This window comes from Drosophila pseudoobscura, chromosome 4 (genome assembly GCF_009870125.1).
Source record: "Drosophila pseudoobscura strain MV-25-SWS-2005 chromosome 4, UCI_Dpse_MV25, whole genome shotgun sequence".
In the NCBI taxonomy this organism is placed as follows: domain Eukaryota; kingdom Metazoa; phylum Arthropoda; class Insecta; order Diptera; family Drosophilidae; genus Drosophila; species Drosophila pseudoobscura.
Window position 1 is genome coordinate 2,283,212 of NC_046681.1, and position 20,120 is coordinate 2,303,331.

At 41.6% G+C, this 20,120-nt stretch overlaps 1 protein-coding gene across 1 annotated transcript in view; it reads left to right on the forward strand.

Annotated features, from left to right (window-relative positions):
* Positions 1–6,633: 6,633 nt before the first annotated feature.
* The window catches only part of gus (splA/ryanodine receptor domain and SOCS box containing gustavus), a 30,390-nt gene continuing 16,903 nt past the window's right edge, over positions 6,634–20,120 (forward strand). The window contains exon 1 of the mRNA XM_033379489.1: positions 6,634–6,761. Within this exon, the coding sequence (XP_033235380.1) occupies positions 6,760–6,761 (2 nt within the window). The 5' untranslated portion in view covers positions 6,634–6,759. The remainder of the gene's footprint in view (positions 6,762–20,120) is intronic.

A 20,120-nucleotide genomic window follows, 5' to 3' on the forward strand; every position in this document is an offset into this window, starting at 1 on the left:
TTTGTAAGCATTTATTATTTATTTGGTTTACAGGCGAATGCTTTACTACGGTCGGTGTAAATAACATCCATCTGTAAGTTACCTTGAAAGCCTTTAATAATGAAAGAGGTAAACTCTACCAAGTTCGTGGTGGTTGATCGCCGCCTTATAAATCCATGCTGAGTTGGAGATATAAGTGACTTGCAGAGATGTTGTAAGTGCGGCGTTAAAACCTTCTAAAACATTTTTGGAATAGCGGATTACTTTGCTATACCTCTATAATTTTTTGCGTCAGACTTGCCACGTTTTTTATTACAAACGATTCCTGAGTACACAACCTGGAACCCCGTCTGGACCCGGTGAAAACACTGTGTTCGGAGCAGAACGCAGCCGATTAGCTGCTTACCAAATAGCACCTAATTCTTGGCCCTCAGCCGCTTATTTTGTTTGTTACTTATGTCTATGTCACTCATTTGTTTGTTAAAGCTTTGCGCTTGCTTGCCCTGCTAAACGCTCTCTGCCAGCTCGCTCTTCGCTATCTCCGCTTTGCGTCTGCCTACCGACGTCGGCCGAGCGAAGCTGCGCTTAGCGATCGGAGCGGCAATGTAAAGGGCAGGCAAGCCACACTTGCAATTTGGATGTCACGCATTAAAGAACATATCGCAATTTTATTTCTGCGCCGAGTTTTATTTAATTGAAATAATTAGTCGGCCGATTGGGGATAAAAAACATTGTCTCCACATAAAATTTGGTGACCCCGACGTGATCTCTGAGTTGCAGTGTCAATTAATTATCATTCGCGATCGACATTCGTTAGCCTTAACAAATTTTCGGCGGTTAAGCACAATTCGGTGCTAAAACATACTTACATACACCTACATACACGCATTGCTGGCTATTAATTTCTCTGTTGCGACAATTCGGTCAGTGCAGTGCAGCGAACTCACTAATACACACAAGCGGAGTACAAAGCGGAATCGGACAGCTCGCACAGCCGCACAGCTAAAGGCATTAGCTGTAATCCCTTTGCTTTCGGTTCGCGCGTTTATACGTATACAGGGTGTCTTTTTCGGTCGTGCTGAGTGACTCTTTTAAAACCTCAACATGGCAGCACCTGAGCCTACCAATGTCGCGAACGCAGCAATGCCGAGTGATGTTGATTTCTACAAGCACAAGGCCGAGTCCGTCGCGCGCCAACTAAAGGCCATGGATCGCTTTCTCACCAAGGAAGAGCTTGCCGAGTTAGATGAGGCAGAACTTCAAGCTCGCTTAGAGCAAATTGAGCGAATGAATGCGGATTTCGATGCCGCTCAAACGAGCCTTGAAAGGTTGGATTTCCTGCAGTTAGCCCATGATGCCCGGCTGGACTTTTCGAATGTTTACGTCAAGGTTAGGTCCAGGCTTTCGCGGGAGTTGATGGCTGCGCGCACGGTAAATGTTGCCAATTCAACAGCTCGGCATACTCTCGAGGGGAATTCGTCGTTGTTCGGCTATAGTAGTATAGGCCGTTCTCGAATGCCCGAGTTGCAGCTTCCGCGATTCGGTGGGAGCTACATGGATTGGCCAGAATTCCACTCAATGTTCTCGACAATGGTGCACAAAGACCATCGTATCCCAATCATCGAAAAATTCCAATATCTGCGTGGATGTCTAGATGGTGCTGCGCTGGATACGATTCGTTCCTTGGAACTTTCTGAGGAGAATTACGACAAGGCGTTGAATTTACTAATATTGCGATTCGATAATAAACTGTTGCATTTTCAGGCACACGTCAAGGCTATTTTCGGGCTGCAAGGGGTGGAGAAGGGCTCGGCTATCGGCTTGCGCGCGCTCAGCGATAAAATCAATTCGCACTTGCGTGCACTGCAGACCTTGGCGACCCCGCAGGAGATTTCCGATGGGTTGCTGATCTTCATCATAGGCACGAAATTTGACCACAAGACCAAGGAGAAATGGGAGGAGAGCTTGCCGACGTCAGGATTGCCCAGGTGGTCAAGCATGGCCTCATTCTTGGAAGCAAGATGTCGGATGCTGGAAAATTTGGGATCGGCTATGGTAACAATTCCTAGCCAGCAGGTGGGAGAAAGTAAACCTAGCACCCTAATCACCTCCATTAACGATCATACTAGCTCAACATGCAAGTATTGCAAATCTTCTGATCACTACATATCCCGATGCCAGGCATTTCTAGATCTTCCTGTCTTTTCTCGATACAAGGAGGTGAAGAAGCGCCATTTGTGTCTAAACTGCCTCAACAAAGGCCATTCATTGCAACGCTGCAAGTCAGGGGCATGTAGAAATTGCCAAGCCAAGCATCACACTCTGCTCCACATGCAGTCGGGCGCTGACGCTGAGTTGCCGTCGCCGAGCACGGAACCGACCCAGCATGATCCTGCAAGTGCCCTAGTTGCAAGCAAATATACCAGCCCTCCCCCCTCGAGCCAGAAATCTCAGCCTAGCCAGAACGTGTTGCTACCTACTGCCCTCGTCCATGTAACAGATCGTTATGGAGCACTTATCCCATGTCGTGCCATTTTGGATTCTGCGTCACAAGCAAACTTTGTAACATCTAGACTTGCTGATCAGTTGCAGTTGGATCATCGCTCGTCTTATGTTCACATCTCCGGAATCGGAGATTCCATTCTACCTTCGAGCAAGTCTGTACATATAGTTGTACAATCCCAGGACGCAAGCTATCGAGCTTCCTTCGCTGCAATTGTCACCAACTCAATTACGGAAATGCAGCCTAACTTCGGCCTAGACGCAAAGGATTGGCCCATGCCGAATAATCTAAAACTAGCTGATCCTAATTTCTCCAAGCCCCAACGTATCGATCTGTTGATAGGTGGTGGTTTGTTCTTCGATTTAATGTGCGTCGGACAGATTCGACTATCAGACCAATTGCCAACATTGCAGGAGACAAAACTTGGTTGGATAGTGTCAGGAAGCATTGATAGCTCAGAGAATAAGCGTGCAGTTTTAGCCGCTTTTGAAAATTCCTCCTCCATCTCTAATGACGATTTTCGGGCCACAACGCTGAAGTACCAAAACTTAGAGCAGCAATGCAGGAAGCAGCTGCTCGAGTGCCAGATGCAAGTGGAAAAACTGCGATCAGAGAATCAGGAACTGCAGCGCGAACTTTTCAATATATTAAAAACCTACATATCCACGCTAAATGAAATTCAACTTTCAACAATTCCTACATTGCCAAATTTCCTGCCATTCTATGCAATTACAGAGGTTCCCGATGATCAAGACTCAATCACGACAAGCCGCCTTCGTAAAGAAGCGCCGATTGCTGCGTTCGACGAGCATCCCAGCGTAGCCGCCAGCTGCGCCCAAGCAAGCATCTTCAAGAGGGCCGTTGGAAAAATAGCGGTTCTGCCCCTTCAGGATGGATCTGTTGAAAGCCTTTGCCTTCCAACGGGGGGTGAATGTTCGGAGCAGAACGCAGCCGATTAGCTGCTTACCAAATAGCACCTAATTCTTGGCCCTCAGCCGCTTATTTTGTTTGTTACTTATGTCTATGTCACTCATTTGTTTGTTAAAGCTTTGCGCTTGCTTGCCCTGCTAAACGCTCTCTGCCAGCTCGCTCTTCGCTATCTCCGCTTTGCGTCTGCCTACCGACGTCGGCCGAGCGAAGCTGCGCTTAGCGATCGGAGCGGCAATGTAAAGGGCAGGCAAGCCACACTTGCAATTTGGATGTCACGCATTAAAGAACATATCGCAATTTTATTTCTGCGCCGAGTTTTATTTAATTGAAATAATTAGTCGGCCGATTGGGGATAAAAAACATTATCTCCACACACTGGCTTAACTAGTCGAAGATCATGAATTAGAGGACATTTATTTAATAAGGGACTGAAAATGCCGGTACGGCATGACCAGAGTTGTATCCTCAGAAAACTGTAAAACTGTTCAGGGTCCTGAGGAAAACGTATCCTGCATCGAGAAAGGTAGTTCTTACAGCATTGAGCATTAAGAACTGAAAAGATTGACCGGGCATATATACATACATATCGAGAGTGAGTAGTAGGAGAACCAACTTCTTGAAATTTTAAACGTCTTGTCCAAGATTTTAAGGTTTTTAGACTGGATAACTGTTTGGTAGGTTAGGTAGAGGCGGTTGCCAGGCTCGATCGGCACCCGCCACAGCTAGGCCGATTCCGGCCCATTATGGTACCGCTTGGGATCAGTCCCATCCTGCAAAAGGGAGCTTTCATGTCAGCAGTTGTCCCAGCCAGATGCTCTTATAAAGTTAGCGCCTTTTCTGGGACATAGTGTAGACATCTCCGGGATGTCGGTTCTGCTGAGAGCTGGGCAGGAGCAGAACAGGTGTTCCACTGTCTCCTCTTCTTCCTCGTCTCTGCAGCTACTGCAAAAATCATACTGTGGGTCCTCAAGCCTGTTAGCGTGGGTGCTTATTAGCCAGTATCCCGTGAGGAAACGTATGACTACACTGCACCTTTTCCTGCCTAGCTTGCAGAGCTCGGAGGTGCGCTTCTTGTCCATGGTCGGCCATGTTTACCCACATATCGTCTGTTAGCCGCTTGAATTGCTCTTTTACAATAAGCTTACAGGTTGCCATTGGCCTACAGATATCCTCCTTGGGGGGGGGGGGGATTGTAGTGCCAGATATGGCCAGCTCGTCCAATTAAGCTTTTTGTCAATTACCAACCCTAAGTAACTGGCACTCTCGCTGAAGCAGAGCCTGCATCCATTTAGTATTGGGGGCTGACGGGCGGAACCTTGTATTTACTTGTGAATAACACGTGTTACGTTTTCGGGAAATTTAATCCCAATCCGCGCGATTCTGTTCATCTGTACAGTCGATCAAGCTTTGCGGTCATTAGGTCGCAAAATGTTTGGGGGTGTTTCCCCGCGAGGATAATTGCAACGTCGTCCGCGTATGCCACCACTTTACAGCCCGCCCCTTCCAGGTCGCATAGAATCTTATTGACTGCTGTGTTCCCCAGAAGAGGAGACACCACCTTGTCAGGTGGCTCTGTGACATGTCATGAGATGATGTCACCATCCTGCATATGAGCAATTGATCAATGAGCATCACCAAGTGACGGTCCATCCCCAGGTCAGTCAGGGCCTCTGTAGTGGCGCCCAGTACAACATTGTTGAAGGCTACCTCGATATCGAGAAAAGCTATTAGTGAGTATTCTTTGAGATGCTGAAATTTTTCTTTACTCGAGATTACTTCATGATGTGCCGTTTTAGCAGATTTTCCTTTCCGTGAGGCATGCTGCACACTTGAGTACAGCTGGGGACTTATGGTTGTCCGTAATTGTAGCCCGATAAGTCTCTCAAAGGTTTTGAGTAGGAAAGACGATGAACTGATTGGTCTAAAGTCTTTCGGGGTTGAGTGTGAGGCTTTGCCTGCATTAGGAATAAAAACTATCCTAGCCTTAAGTCAAGCTTGTGGTATTGTACATACCGCCAGTATCTTCCTAAAGATACATTTTAGCCAGTTGATGGCCGTGTCCCCGGCCTTCTGAGGTTAGGCCGGTATTACCTGGTCCGGGCCTGGCAATTTAAACGGGCTGAAGCTGGGCAGTAAGCCCAGCTTATGTAATCACATGCTTACAAAGCAGAACATAAGCTGGGCAGATCCCAGATCACTGTAACGTCTTCCAATGCGGAAGTCATAGCAGTCAGGGAAGCTGTGAACCGCATTCAAGCAGATATCGTCATGGAAACTCGGGTAAACATCTATAGCTAAAGTTAAGCTGCGATCACTAAATGCGATTTGCTCGAAATCGGCCACTCTGCCAGACTGCCGCAAATCTCTTCACGAGATGGCTCAGCACTATGCCATCAGCCTTATATGGGTCCCGGGCAAGGATATTCGTATAACAATGACCATCTGACAATCTTGTAGTCGCATATTGTGTGTTAATATGTGGCAATTGGTGATACAAAGTCGCATAGCTCCGCAAACATTGCCGACCATAAATAGCATATCTCTGAGCTCTGCAAACTTGGCAGAAAAAGGTGCAACGCAGTCATACGTCCCCTCACAGGAAATTGGTAAATAGATACCCACGCAAACAGGCTGGGCTCACCATATAATTATTTTTGGCGTAGATTGTGGAACACCTATTCTATTCCTTTCCAGCTCTTGTCCAAGCGGTAGAACACGGGGCAAAATCCTCAGAAGTGTGTCGATCTTTCATTTTCCCAAAATATTTTATTCAAAATCAGATGTGGGAAAAGGGATATGTCTGACCGCGAAATAGTTTTTGCACGTACTGTAAATTCTTAAAAAATCGCAATCCATCGAGTGCTCTTTTTGTTTTAGTGCTATCTGCAGATTCTTCAAAATTAATATATTCTCTGACAACTAGACGTCAGACGAACATGTCAGACAATCGGCTACTGAAACTGACCAAAAAATATAAACCTTATGAGGTCGGAATATGCTTTGGTTGTTCCATGTATTTACACAAATTTGATATAAAACTATATTTTTTGTGTATCGGGTATAACAAAAAATTTTATGTTCAATATATATTAATTTTTGACTAAATATAAATTACTAAAATTATTTAAATATGGTATGCATTAACTTAAAAAGTGATTTCACTTCACTTTCAGAAGTATGTTAGTGTGTAAGACCCTTTAGTAAAAGTACCACATCACAAAAATATACACATACATGTGTGCATCCCTTCCAAGTTCCATGATCCCATCGTTTCTACGTAATATTTTCTTTTACTATTTTATGTGTTGTTTTGTTTTTGTTCAAAGAAAATCAAAAAGAAGGAAGTAATGTGAGTGCATAATTTATCGTGTATTTTTAAGTAGTTATTAAAAATACATAAAACCCAAATCATGAACTCAATTATGTGTGTAACACCATTTATTTTTTAATGAAAACTAATGAGTATGTGTTATACATATATGCAAGTACATATGTACATAGGTGCATAAACAAAAACATCAAAAAAATTGTACAATGGTCAAAATTGTATGCTATGCTATAAGTCATATGAACATACATATGTACACATATACATACGTATATAGAAAATATACTTTATGAATTTTCTCGATAAATTCTATACCATACAGTTAATGTACGTGTTATACACATGTACATATGTAGATATGTATGTAACGTTATGTATAGTATGTATGTAAGTTCTGCATATAAATATAATTGTATGTTTGGGCAGTATGTACTTTGTTTTACTTTGTATTTTACTTTGTTCACAATTTAACAAAAATTAATAACTTGCATACTAAATGTAAAAAGTTTAATAAGAAGTACATGCTTATGTATTTACATATGTACATATGTATGTTTTTTATAATTTTTTTTTGTTTTGAAGCTTTATATACATATGTATGACTATTTTTTACAACATAGAAACTATAGAAGTAAAAAATTTCGTATATGTACATACATAGTACCCTTGTAGGATGTTATTTAGTTTTACAAAATTTTTGGAACGCAGATGAATAAGCATATTAACATTGAGTGGTCCTTGCTCTGTTTATATGCAAATTAAATGTACATATGTACATATTTAAGTCGACATTGCGAAAAGAGAAACTTGTTCAAAATACATGCATTGTATTTACATTTGTATTGATATACATACATATAGTCGTATGATTTAGTTATTGGTTAGTTAGTTGTAAAAGGGAAAATTCAAGCTTATATATACATATGTACATACATAGCGCAATACTTTCTGTCCGTCTTTTTTCTATGTAAACTAGTCGTTACTAAAATGTTGCATATACATAGACTTCTATTTATAATAGCTTTCTTAGAAAAGATGGGTTAAAAAAAGTAATTCCATGGAATGATATGGAAAATCGGAGAAAAAAGACCGTGAGATGACAAAGAGCTTAGGCGGGATATCAACTGATCTTATAGTTTTTTTTATATCATCTGGAATCCAAATGAGGTTTTTTTTTAAATTTAGTAACCGTTTTCAATACATTGAACCCAGATTTAGAGGACTTCCTTCGGTGAGTGGGCACCAAAGACACAAAAGTTCAGATTGTGATTATGAATATGTTGCTGCATATTACATACATACATATGTAAACATTAGGACCACCACATCATTATCTCTTGCATTTGATTGTATACTCTTGAATTAGAAAAAATACTTTTAATTAATATAAAATTATACCTGGAATTATACAGTATATTAAACTATTGTTTAAAATAAATCGTATGTTGCCATCTCTCTATGTAGAGAGGAATTGCAAATTCTGTGTATTCTGTATGTACATAGATTGCGGTTATTTTCTTGTCTTTTTATACACGATTCTTGAAATGAGTATAGGGGTACATTAAATTGGTGAGGAAAGTAGATGTGTGTAACGCCTAGAAGGAAGCGTTTCCGACCCCATAAAGTATATATGTACATGTATTCTTGATCAGCATCAATAGCCGAGACGATTGAGCCGTCAAAATTTTGTATCCAGACTACTGTGATTAACACATTCTTTGTCGTCAATGTGTGCGACCTCTGGCGGACGGGAGCCATACTTACTGAGTATCGGGTATAAATGTAGAGTCGCGGCCGTAGCAGCGACTCACAACGTTCCCCTCGTTTGTGGTGGTTTTCATTCGAAATTTGAACTTTAAAAACTCAAGGAAAGGAAATAAAGATAAGGAAAAATAAAAATATCGTCGCTGCAGCCGTTTAACAAAACCTCCCGGATTCACATTTTACCGTTAAATTATGGTCGAACCATACTATCAGCAGATCCTTTGCATTAACCCTTGAGCCCCACACCCGCAGAGCGGAGTCAGATAAATTTAAGAATCAAGTTTTGCCATGATGGTTCCAGAGTTAACTAAGTCAATAGAATTAGTGTATTCCGGAATTGCTCTCAGAAAATTTTGGAAGAATATTATAAAATATCATATCACTCAACAGGAACTAAGGCTAGGAACAGAATTAGAATAAGATACACGATTGCTGGGAAGTCAGGTATTACTAAGTGTGCACATCTTTTATTCCGTTCATTAACGCCCAGGTCTACTGAAAATTTCCTGTTTCTTTGCCAATAGCAATTTTTTTAATTCAATAATTAATTTAATCAATTTGGAAGTATTGCTTTCTGCACACAGCGTTTTTACACTTTTACGCATAGAAAGCCCATTTTTTAGTGACTTGTCCTAATTAATAACTAATAGTTTCAGCCCTTAAACTTTTTAAAGGCGTCATTTTGTTTGATTGAATTATCATTTTACAGTCATGGTGGAACCAGGAGTTATCTGTACGCCTGTCTTTCTTTTAATAGGTACATTTGCACAGCAAAGATAGTAAATATCTGTTTGAAGATTCTCAGATAACATTTTATGTAGCAAAAATAGATACTGACATTACAATGCTCAACTAGACATCAGAGCATTCTAATGTCAATATTCCTTTATAGAAGTCTGTACAGAAAGTGATAAGTATAGAAGTCAATACATAATTAAATTCAAAGGTCATAAAAATAAGGTCAGGCACTGGCAGTAGTGTTGTGTTGCTCATGAGTGAGTGAACAAAAAAGAGTTGTTCACTTAAGTGGGCAACTGAACATGTTCCTTCCAAGATTTTCTTTTTTGTTCACTTGTTCTTTGTTGTTCATTTGTTCTTTGTTGTTCACTTGTTCTTTTTTGCTCACTTGTTCTTTGTTGTTCACTTGTTCAATTGTTCTCTACTCACTTTTTGCGTAATTTTGCTCCTCAAAGGGCATTTTGCGATCTGGCAGCTGTTGCTGATATTTACGTTTACTTCACACTTTTTGTATTACCGGCAAAGCTTTTTACTCTTTCAAAAATTCAGTATGTCGCTAATTCGAAAGTATAGTGAAATTTGGAACCATCTGTGCATGAATAGTGAACAACTGAGAGAGCAAGTCAGCAACTGAGCAAGTGAGCAACACAGCAAGTGAGTAACTGAGCAATCTAAGAGAGCAAGTGAGCAATATGAGTGAGTTGACTCACTTTCTAAAAAAGAACAAGTGAACATGTTCACCAAAATGAGCAATATTTACCCAATACTAACTGGCAGGTACTGGTCAGTCACTGGCACTGTAAGTTCATCATAGAGTAAAAAGTAAAGATCCGTACTTTCAACAATAAATAAGAATTTGGGTATTTGGTGGCGTACTATATTAATTAATCACTATAAAATTAATGATCAGATCAATTCAATTAACGAGTCACATAAGTCGGGGACAAAACAAATTTATTGGTTATAACTGTCCATATCAAATGAGCCATTTCAACATTCTAACATATAGGCCTTGTTAGTGATGCCATATCCAAGCCATTGTGGCTTGCACTACAGTTGTAAAGGAATGGTTCTGATTTCAGTGGATTCAGAATCTCACTTGAGAACGATTCTCTATATTTTTCTTGGACGTTGACATGCAATGACTGCATATATATTGGATATAATATGGTAGAGGGAATTATAATCTGAGCATAAGACCCTAAACGGTTCATGCAAGGAATAATTCGATCTACAAAGTGGAAGGAACAGCGGTATAATCAAGTTGATCAACCTGATCAAGTTGTGCATAATAATCACACCAAGCATTTTTCTACGGTTAACTAAGGGTAGGAGGTTTACTAATAGCAGTCTACTAGAGTAAGATGGGAGTCTCACACCTTCATCCCAGTTAAGGCCCCGCAGAGCAAAGAGTAAAAAGTTTTTCTGTACTGATTCTATACGGTCCTGGTGTACTTTGTACTGAGGGCACCATACACAGGAGCCGTGTTCTAAGATCGGACGAACAAGCGAGGTATAGAGAGTCTTTGTTATATAGGGGTCGTAAAATTCCTTTGACCACCTCTTTGTAAACCCAAGTCATTAAGGTGTAACAAGATTGCACAACACCATGACTGAAAGTTATTGAGATCGGACTGCGAGCGAGAATGAAATGAAATGTCCTTATACTGGACACAGAGTTTAACATCATCCGCATACATAAGTACTCGAGAGTATGTTAATACTGAATGCAAGTCATTAATAAAGAGTGTGAAGAGTAAGGGGCCTAGATGGCTGCCCTGTGGTACTCCCGAAGAAACCTTTACTGGTAAAGAGAGGGAGTTTTTGAAGAGGACTCTTTAAGACCTGGAACAAAGATAGCAAGAAATCCATTCAGGAGGTTGGGCGGAAACCCTAAAAGGTCAAGTTTATGTGCTAAAAGGGAATGGTTTACAGAGTCGAATGCTTTACTAAAGTCGGTGTAAATAACATCCGTCTGTAAGTTACCTTGAAAGCCTTTAATAATGAAAGAGGTAAACTCAAACAATTTCGTGGTGGTTGATCGCCACCTTATAAATCCATGCTGAGTTGGAGATAAAAGTGACTTGCAGAGATGTTGCAAGTGCGGAGTTAAAACCTTCTCAAACAATTTGGGAATAGCGGATAACTTTGCTATAATCTTGGACGTTGACATGCAATGACTGCATCTATCAAGAGGCGATGCAATTACTGCACCGTCAAGTGGCCCGTGTGACACCAGCAGAAGGCTGTTACGCGCGGATTCCAGGCAAAACGCAGCCCTCCTCCCGCCCAACCGACCGAGGGGCGCTGCCGCATGACGCGCGGTGCGTAGCCGAACCAAACGCGAGCATGCAAGAAAGATAGATATTAGACTAACCTTCGAGGAAAATTAGCACTAAACTTATTAAGAAATTAAGCATGCAATAAAAGGCTGTTACGCGCGGATTCCAGGCAAAACGCAGCCCTCCTCCCGCCCAACCGACCGAGGGGCGCTGCCGCATGACGCGCGGTGCGTAGCCGAACCAAACGCGAGCATGCAAGAAAGATAGATATTAGACTAACCTTCGAGGAAAATTAGCACTAAACTTATTAAGAAATTAAGCATGCAATAAAATACAAAATACAAATACCACTACAATTACTAATTACTAGAAAGGTGTGTAAGGATTCGTAATTTAATAAGAGGAAGAGAATTAGTGGAGGATATAATATGGTAGAGGGAATTATAATCCGAGCATAAGACCCTAAACGGTTCATGCAAGGAATAATTCGATCTACAAAGTGGAAGGAACAACGGTATAAAGTTTCTAGTCAGTCTAATAGGAATCGTGAAGTTTATGCGGCTCAACAGATCAGGGCTGTCTATGTCACCCCTGATCAAGTTGTGCATAAATATCACACCAAGCATTTTTCTACGGTTAACTAAGGATGGGAGGTTTACTAATAATAGTCTACTAGAGTAAGATGGGAGTCTTACACCCGCATCCCAGTTAAGGCCCCGCAGAGCAAAGAGTAAAAAGTTTTTCTGTACTGATTCTATACGGTCCTGGTGTACTTTGTACTGAGGGCACCATACACAGGAGCCGTATTCTAAGATCGGACGAACAAGCGAGGTATAGAGAGTCTTTGTTATATAGGGGTCGTCAAATTCCTTTGACCACCTCTTTATAAACCCAAGCACGCCCATGGCCTTATTTACCATGGTAGAAATGTGTTCGGAAAACTTTAACTTGGGATCTAACATAACACCCAGATCATCCACCAGGGTAATTCTCTCAAGAGAACCCCCAAATAGGGTGTAGGGAGCCAACAAAGGGTTAGAACGATGAAATGTCATAACTTTGCATTTCGAGGCATTAAGGTGTAACAAGTTTGCACAACACCATGACTGAAAGCTATTGAGATCGGATTGCAAGCGAGAATGAAATGAAATGTCCTTGTACTGGACACAGAGTTTAACATCATCCGCATACATAAGTACTCGAGAGTATGTTATTACTGAAGGCAAGTCATTAATAAAGAGTGTGAAGAGTAAGGGGCCTAGATGGCTGCCCTGTGGTACTCCCGAAGAAACCTTTACTGGTAAAGAGAGGGAGTTTTTGAAGAGGACTCTTTGAGACCTAGAACAAAGATAGCTAGAAATCCATCTCAGGAGGTTGGGCGGGAACCCTAAAAGGTCAAGTTTATGTGATAAAAGGGAATGGTTTACAGAGTCGAATGCTTTACTAAAGTCGGTGTAAATAACATCCGTCTGTAAGTTACCTTGAAAGCCTTTAATAATGAAAGATGTAAACTCTAACAAGTTCGTGGTGGTTGATCGCCGCCTTATAAATCCATGCTGATTTGGAGATATAAGTGACTTGCAGAGATGTTGCAAGTGCGGAGTTAAAACCTTCTCAAACAATTTGCTACCTTTTTTATGGAGAGGAATTATAAACGATTCCTTCCAGATTGGGGGGAAGCAAGAGGAATCAATGGACAGGGTGAATAGTTTAAGCAATGGTCCACACAGAGCCTCGGCGCAGTACCTGAGTACGCAACCTGGAACCCCGTCTGGACCCGGTGAAAACACCGGCTTAACTAGTCGAAGATCTTGAAGTAGGGAATATTCATTTAACAAGGGACTGAAAATGCCGTTCGACCTCGGTAATCCGTATGGGTACGGTTGACCAGAGTAGCGTTCCTCAGAATAGGTGGTTTGGAAAAACTGGGCAAAAAGATCGGCAATTGCCTGATCATTATTTGCCGACGTATTACAAAATGATAGCGAGGATGGGTGTGCGGACGTTCTACGCTTACTGTTTACGAAGCAGTAAAACTGTTTAGGGTCCTGAGAAAAACGTATCCTGCAACGAGATAGGTAGTTCTTATAGCATTGAGCATTAAGAACTGAAAAGTTTGACCGAGCTATTACATAACGAGAGTGAGAAGTAGGAGAACCCACTTCTTGAAATTTTGTATAAAGTCTTGATTTTAAGTTTTTTAGACTGGATAACTCTTTGGTAAACCAAGGGGGTTTTCCAGATCTAATCGGACAAGAAAGCGGGACACAAGAATCAAAAAATGTGCCAAGAGCATTGTAAAAAATGTTTGTGCCTTTTGTGACATCAGTGCACAAGTACAAAGCGGACCAATCAAAATCCCTAATTAGGTTATTAAGCTTCGCAAACTCGGCTTTACGAAAGCAGCGGACACGTTCAGGTAGTCTACTCGACCGATCCAATACAGTTGGTCCTATGTCTAGCGACACCTCGAAAGTAGGGTGGTAGGCGTCTTCAGGTATAGTGAGCGGAAGGGCTCGGGTTAACAACACTATGGTCGGATCCGATACAAAGCATAGATCAAGCAATCGACCCAAGGAATTTTTCACATGATTGACTTGAGACAGGGACAGGTCAAGCAAGCCGTCAACAAAGTCATGTCGTGACATGGGCACTAGGATACTAGACTCGTTTACCGAAGACCAAACAGTTCCTGGCAAGTTGAAGTCACCAAGAACTATCATACGATCTTTATCTGATAGCGAGGAAGAAACACAAGGACAAGTGCTGCTCATAAATAGAGATATCCGAAGAAGGTTGAATATACGAGCAAGTAATGAATAAAGCGGAAGCGGGAAGAATCAGTTTTACACACAGGAATTCCAGTTCCTGTTGAACTTGGACTGTGAAGTGTTCTGACGTGAAGTAAGAGTCCACTGCAATTAGAACCCCTCCTGCACGTCGAGACGAACGGTCCTTTCTAAAAGTTGTGTACCGACCTGCCAAAACCTCGGAACTAAGAATGTCCGGCTTTAACCAGGTTTCAGTAAACACAATAACGTGGGAAGCAAATGCAACACTATCCCGGAAAAGAATGCTGAGCTTACTACGCAAGCCTCTTACATTCTGATAGGTTACTAAAAGAGAAGTTAGTTTTTTGGAAAGGTTGGAGCAAGACGGGAAGTTGAGGAAGAGGAAGTTGAGGCTGAGGGTGGCAGGAAAGATTTGGAAGCGATATGGGGGGCCTATTCTTCTTCTTAGCCTTAAACTCCTTCACCACCAAATGCTCCGGCCAAAATTTGGTGGAGCAAATGGTGTCAAATTGAGTTGGGGAGATGCTTATCTTAAACGACGCTATCTCCCTGGCATAAGAGAAGTTAAATTTCTCCACCTTTAAACCCACGGCTTTTATTTTGCTTTGAATGAAAGCAGTTACATCATTAGATGTGAGGTCAGGGGCCAGCCGTGAAACAAAAACTTGTCGTTTTGGTGGGACTCCCACCAGTGGTTTAGTCACCGCAGGTCTAGTACCTGTGGTGGCAATATCCGGAGGTCCGGAACGTCTATTTACTGATGGGATCGGGATAGACGGGACAACTAGCGAACGTGCGGACACCACGGACACGGACGCTGCAAACGTACTTGGCTGCACATTCTCCGAGGCGATGAATTCGGCTACCGAATCTGCATCGCCAGCAGCTTTCGTTGCCTTTGGAGTGGCAAACGAGATCAACTGCTGCACACTTGGAGTGGTCGGAGTCAGTTTTTCGGCGGCGCACGGCTGAGTGACGGTTGGCACTTGCAGGTCCCGCGGAGTGACCTTTTTGCGCCTCGGAGACTCATTCAGCAGTTTTAAACCGCTAAACTGAGCCTCCATGGCTAGGAGCCGATCGTATTGGTTTTTGAAACCAACGGTCAGCTCCTTAAAGCCACTCCGCGTCTGCCTCATGAAAGCCACCATGTCTTTCTCCACCGCACGGCATGCCTCGCAACTGTAATGCAAGCCATTACGTTTGGCTATGGCATCGCTCACGAGGCCACAAAATCCCGCGCATTTTGCGTGGACTACGCTGTCGCAGAGCCAGCAGGGGACATTTGGCTGATCGTGAGTGATCTGCTTCTTGCAGGTTTTTTTGGCGCAGACCACAGCGAATTCCATTTTATTTTTATTATTCAAATATTTTCTTAAGAAAATTTGCAAAAAAAAAAAATTAAAATCAAAAAAATTAAAAATTTCCAAAACAAATTGGTATCAGACCAATGTGCCAGACAACGCTCAAAGCGGAATTGGTAAGAAAAAAAAAGAGAGCAGAGTGGAGAGCGGTTATAGCGAGAGCTACTAGACAGAGAGCGCTATTGCTCAGAAAGTTGAAAGAGCGAGAGAGAAAGAACAGTTATTGAGGTTGAGGTGATAGCGAGAGAGTGATAAGACAACAAAAGCTACCAGACGAGAGCGGACTGCAATGCAATACTCACTCACTGCAACAACACAACACAACACAAGCCGACGCCGAAAAATAAAAAGTTAAATAATATTTTAACACAAATCAAAAGGCATGCACTCGCGTAAATGAATAGGTTTCCAGATTGTTGTCTGGTTAGAAAGTATATTTAGAATTTAGTTAGGAAAACTCCGGCTGTTTATTCGAAACAAAAGGAAAAATGCGGAGCGCAAAACAAAAACACGTCTGATCACTACGAACGAGAACGGATGTTGAACGTTCATTTAACAAGGGACTGAAAATGCCGTACGACTTATATAAACCGTATGGATATGGATGACCAGAGTAGCTTTCCTCAGAATAGGTGGTTTGGAAAAACTGGGCAAAAAGATCGGCAATTGCCTGATCATTATTTGCCGACGTAGTACAAAATGATAGCGAGGATGGGTGTGCGGACGTTTACGAAGCAGTTAAACTGTTTATGGCCCAGAGAAAAACGAGAGTAATTAATATAGCAAAAGAGGGAAGAATTAGTTTTACACACAGGAATTCCAGTTACTGTTAAACTTGGACTGTGAAGTGTTCCAAGGTGAATTTGGAGTCCACTGCAATCAGAATCCCTCCTGCACGTCGAGACGAATGGTCCTTTCTAAAAGTTGTGTACTGACCGGCCAAAACGTCGGAACTAAGAATGTCCGGCTTTAACCAGGTTTTAGTAAACACAATAACGTGGGAAGCAAATGCAACACTTTCCCGGAAAATAATTCTGAGCTTACTACGTAAGCCTCTGACTATCTGATACTTTACTAAAATTTGGCGGAGCAAATGGTGTCAAATTGACTTAGGGAGATGCCTTTCTTAAACGAGGCTATCTCCTTGGCATAAGAGAAGTTAAATTTCTCCACGTTTAAGCCCCCGGATTTTATTTTGTTTTGAATAAAAGCAATTACATCATTAGATGTGAGGTCAGGGGCCAGACGTGAAATAAAAACTTGTCGTTTGGTGGGACTCCCACCAGTGGTTTAGTCACCACAGGCCTAGTTCCTGTGGTAGCAATATCCGGAGGTCCGGAACTTCTTATCACTGGTGGGACTCGGATAGACGGGACAACAAGCGAACTTGCGGACACCACGGACATGGACGCTGCAGATGTACTTGGCTGCACGTTCTCCAAAGCGATGAATTCGGCAGCAGATCCCGCGGAGTGACCCTTTTACGCCTCGGAGACTCAATAAGACTGCCAAATTGAGACTCCATGGCTTTTTAAACTCAACGGTCAGCTCCTTAAGGCCCTTCCTTGTCTGCCTCATAAATATGACCATGTCAGTTTCAACCGCCCGGCATGCCTCACAACCAGTGTGCCAGACAAACGCTAATAGGAGGAGACGAGAACAGGTGCAGCAGCAGCTAATGAGAGAAAGAGAGCTACTGAACAGAAAGTTACGAGAGCGAGAGAGAAAGAACAGTTATTAAAGTTGAGGTGATAACGAGAGAGTGATCAAACAACAAAAGCAACAAGACGAGAGACGAGAGCTGTAATGCATACTCACGGCAACAACACAAACACGACAAGCCGACGCCGAAAAATTAAAAGTTAAATAAATAATGTTTAAACACAAATCATAAGGCATGCACTCGCGGAATAGATCAGATTTCCAGATTTTAGGCTGGTTAGGGAGTTAATTAAAGTTTATTGATGAAAACACCGGCTGTTTATGCAAAACAAAGGGAAAATATGCGGAGCGCAAACAAAAACGCGCCTGATCTGCGAAAGAGAACGAACGAATGTTTTGCATTCTTCCGGGCTTTTCTATATTCATCACTTTTTAAAAAAATCCATCTTCACCGACTTCTGATATAACGATATACATACAACACCTGTACGTACAACACCTGTCCGCTATAAAAACCGTTTCTCTGTCCTCACTATCTTATAAAGACCATATTGTCAGTCTTTGGTTTAGTCTTTGGTAAAAGAATGTCGCCACAAGATATTATTTCAACATTTCAACATATCGTAAATAACTTCCACATATTTATCTTCATCTCAGCATGGATTTATTCAAGCTTACCTCTTGCATCATAAAAAGCTTTTAAAGAAACTTACTAGCACAAAAACCGGACCTTTTGGAGTTTCCGTCCAATCCCATTAGCTAGATTTCGAGCTACATTTTTCCAGGTCTCAAAGTGTCTTCTAAACCTCTCAAAGTTACTTCCAGGGTACTGCAGCAGCCCCTAATTTCTTTCACTCTTCATAAAAACCCTGCGTACAGTATTAATGATGTTAAAATTTGCTTAAATTTAACTGAAAGGAAAGGAAAGTCCATTTTATACAACAACAAAACGAATGCTGCATTAACATTTATTTGACACAGCAATTAGCTTGTGCATTTTTTATAACTAATTATAATTCTTTGCCCTGACATTTTGCGTTTTGGTATCTTAAATTGTTCGCTCCTATCACACTAAAATGTTCGCTTTACCGAACATGAGAAAATGAAAAATATCGATGACAATAAGTGGCGAAAACTAGAGCACGTAACAATGAAAACGGATCGTTTTAGTTGAAACCGCAAAATTAAGTGATTGTATGAGTTACATAAATCATAAGATTGCATATACATATGTATATACATATATTATATAATTGTCTAGGATCGAGTTTCCTCCTGTGCGTTGCAAACATCTGGTCCTCTCTGTTTCTGTTCTACAGCGGGCTGATGGATCCGATAGTGATACTGGTGCATAACGCTTTTCTGAATTACCACAGGGGGAAATAGAATAGTTTCTCACAAAGAAATCTCTGTGTCCAGTCGCATGACTGAAGCTACGAGTACACTGAATATTTATGATCTAAACCTCGACTAAATTGAATACTGATTATTAACGAAAATTATAAAGGGAAGCATGTTTTCCTTTAAAATGTTCCTCCCCACAACTTTTTTAAATCAATATCAAATCGCCTTGTTTTGAGTCAATCCTTCTGCTACCGAAGAACAATGAATTTATATCACTGTCAGTTTTTTCTTCTTTTGCAAGCTAATCCGATATGCTTTTTCTAAGAATTATCAATTTCTTACAGTGAATCATTCTAACCTTGTTTTTTGATTGGCATATCTTTTTCTGAGTGACTATACAAATAGGCTGCTATTTAAGTTTCTGGTCTAACTATTAACAAAAAAGGAATTTGGTTTTATTGTTTTTGAAAATATTTTCAAGATGATTCTAAAAATTTTTTTATAGCTGGCAACAAAAAGATGGTTATTTATCACTCTGAATTGATATTCCTGACCAGTTTCCGACCAGTTGCGAAAACATTTGTGCCATTTGGCTTACTTGAAAACCCCCATACCATCGTTTACTGTTTTGTTTCGGGCTCAAATTTATACGTTCATGATTTGTAACCTGTTTAGATACGGGTGCATGTCATAACGCCCAGTGTCTTATAGCCCACGGGCGACACTTTTAAATGTGACATAGCGCCCGCAGGGTTTTATCAAAGACTATACAATACCAAGATGTTGCATGAAGAACAAATTCTTTTTCAATTTTCGTTTGACGCTTCATGGTACAAAAACACCTCGATTCTCGGGGACTTTTAAATCCACATTAACACTCCCGCGACGGTTCATACACCCCCCATCCGGATAACTAAGGGCCATATTGGCCTATGCGTCGCCCCGCTGAGGGCCGTCCGGGTTAACCTAACCTAACCTTCATGGTACGGGCGCGCGTGGCTATTACTTTAATTCTCTTTTACGCTACCTTCGCCTCCGAAATGCTACTCGGCTTCGTCAATGCCTCGGTCAGCGTCGAGTCGGTGTGTCTCGAGAGAAAGAATACAAAAACAAAATATGAATCGTCTGCGTGCCGAAACCGTAGGGCAGCGTGGTCGCTGATGTCTTTGGCGCGGCACAGTGGGGACTCAGCCGAAATAGTAAAAAAAATTGTATGAGTGCTTTAGATAAATTTAATGTACGCATCTAATAGAGAATTTACCAATCGAATTTTCAAGATAGTTTTAGTTTAGGAGATATAAGCACTCAAAGTTTATATATATGTAAGTACTCAATGCAAATATTTATTGAACTCATATTCACTAACTAATTTTGTAAGCTGAGACGGCCAAAGGTCCCACTGTGCCGCTCCAAAGACATCGGCGATCCGCGACCACC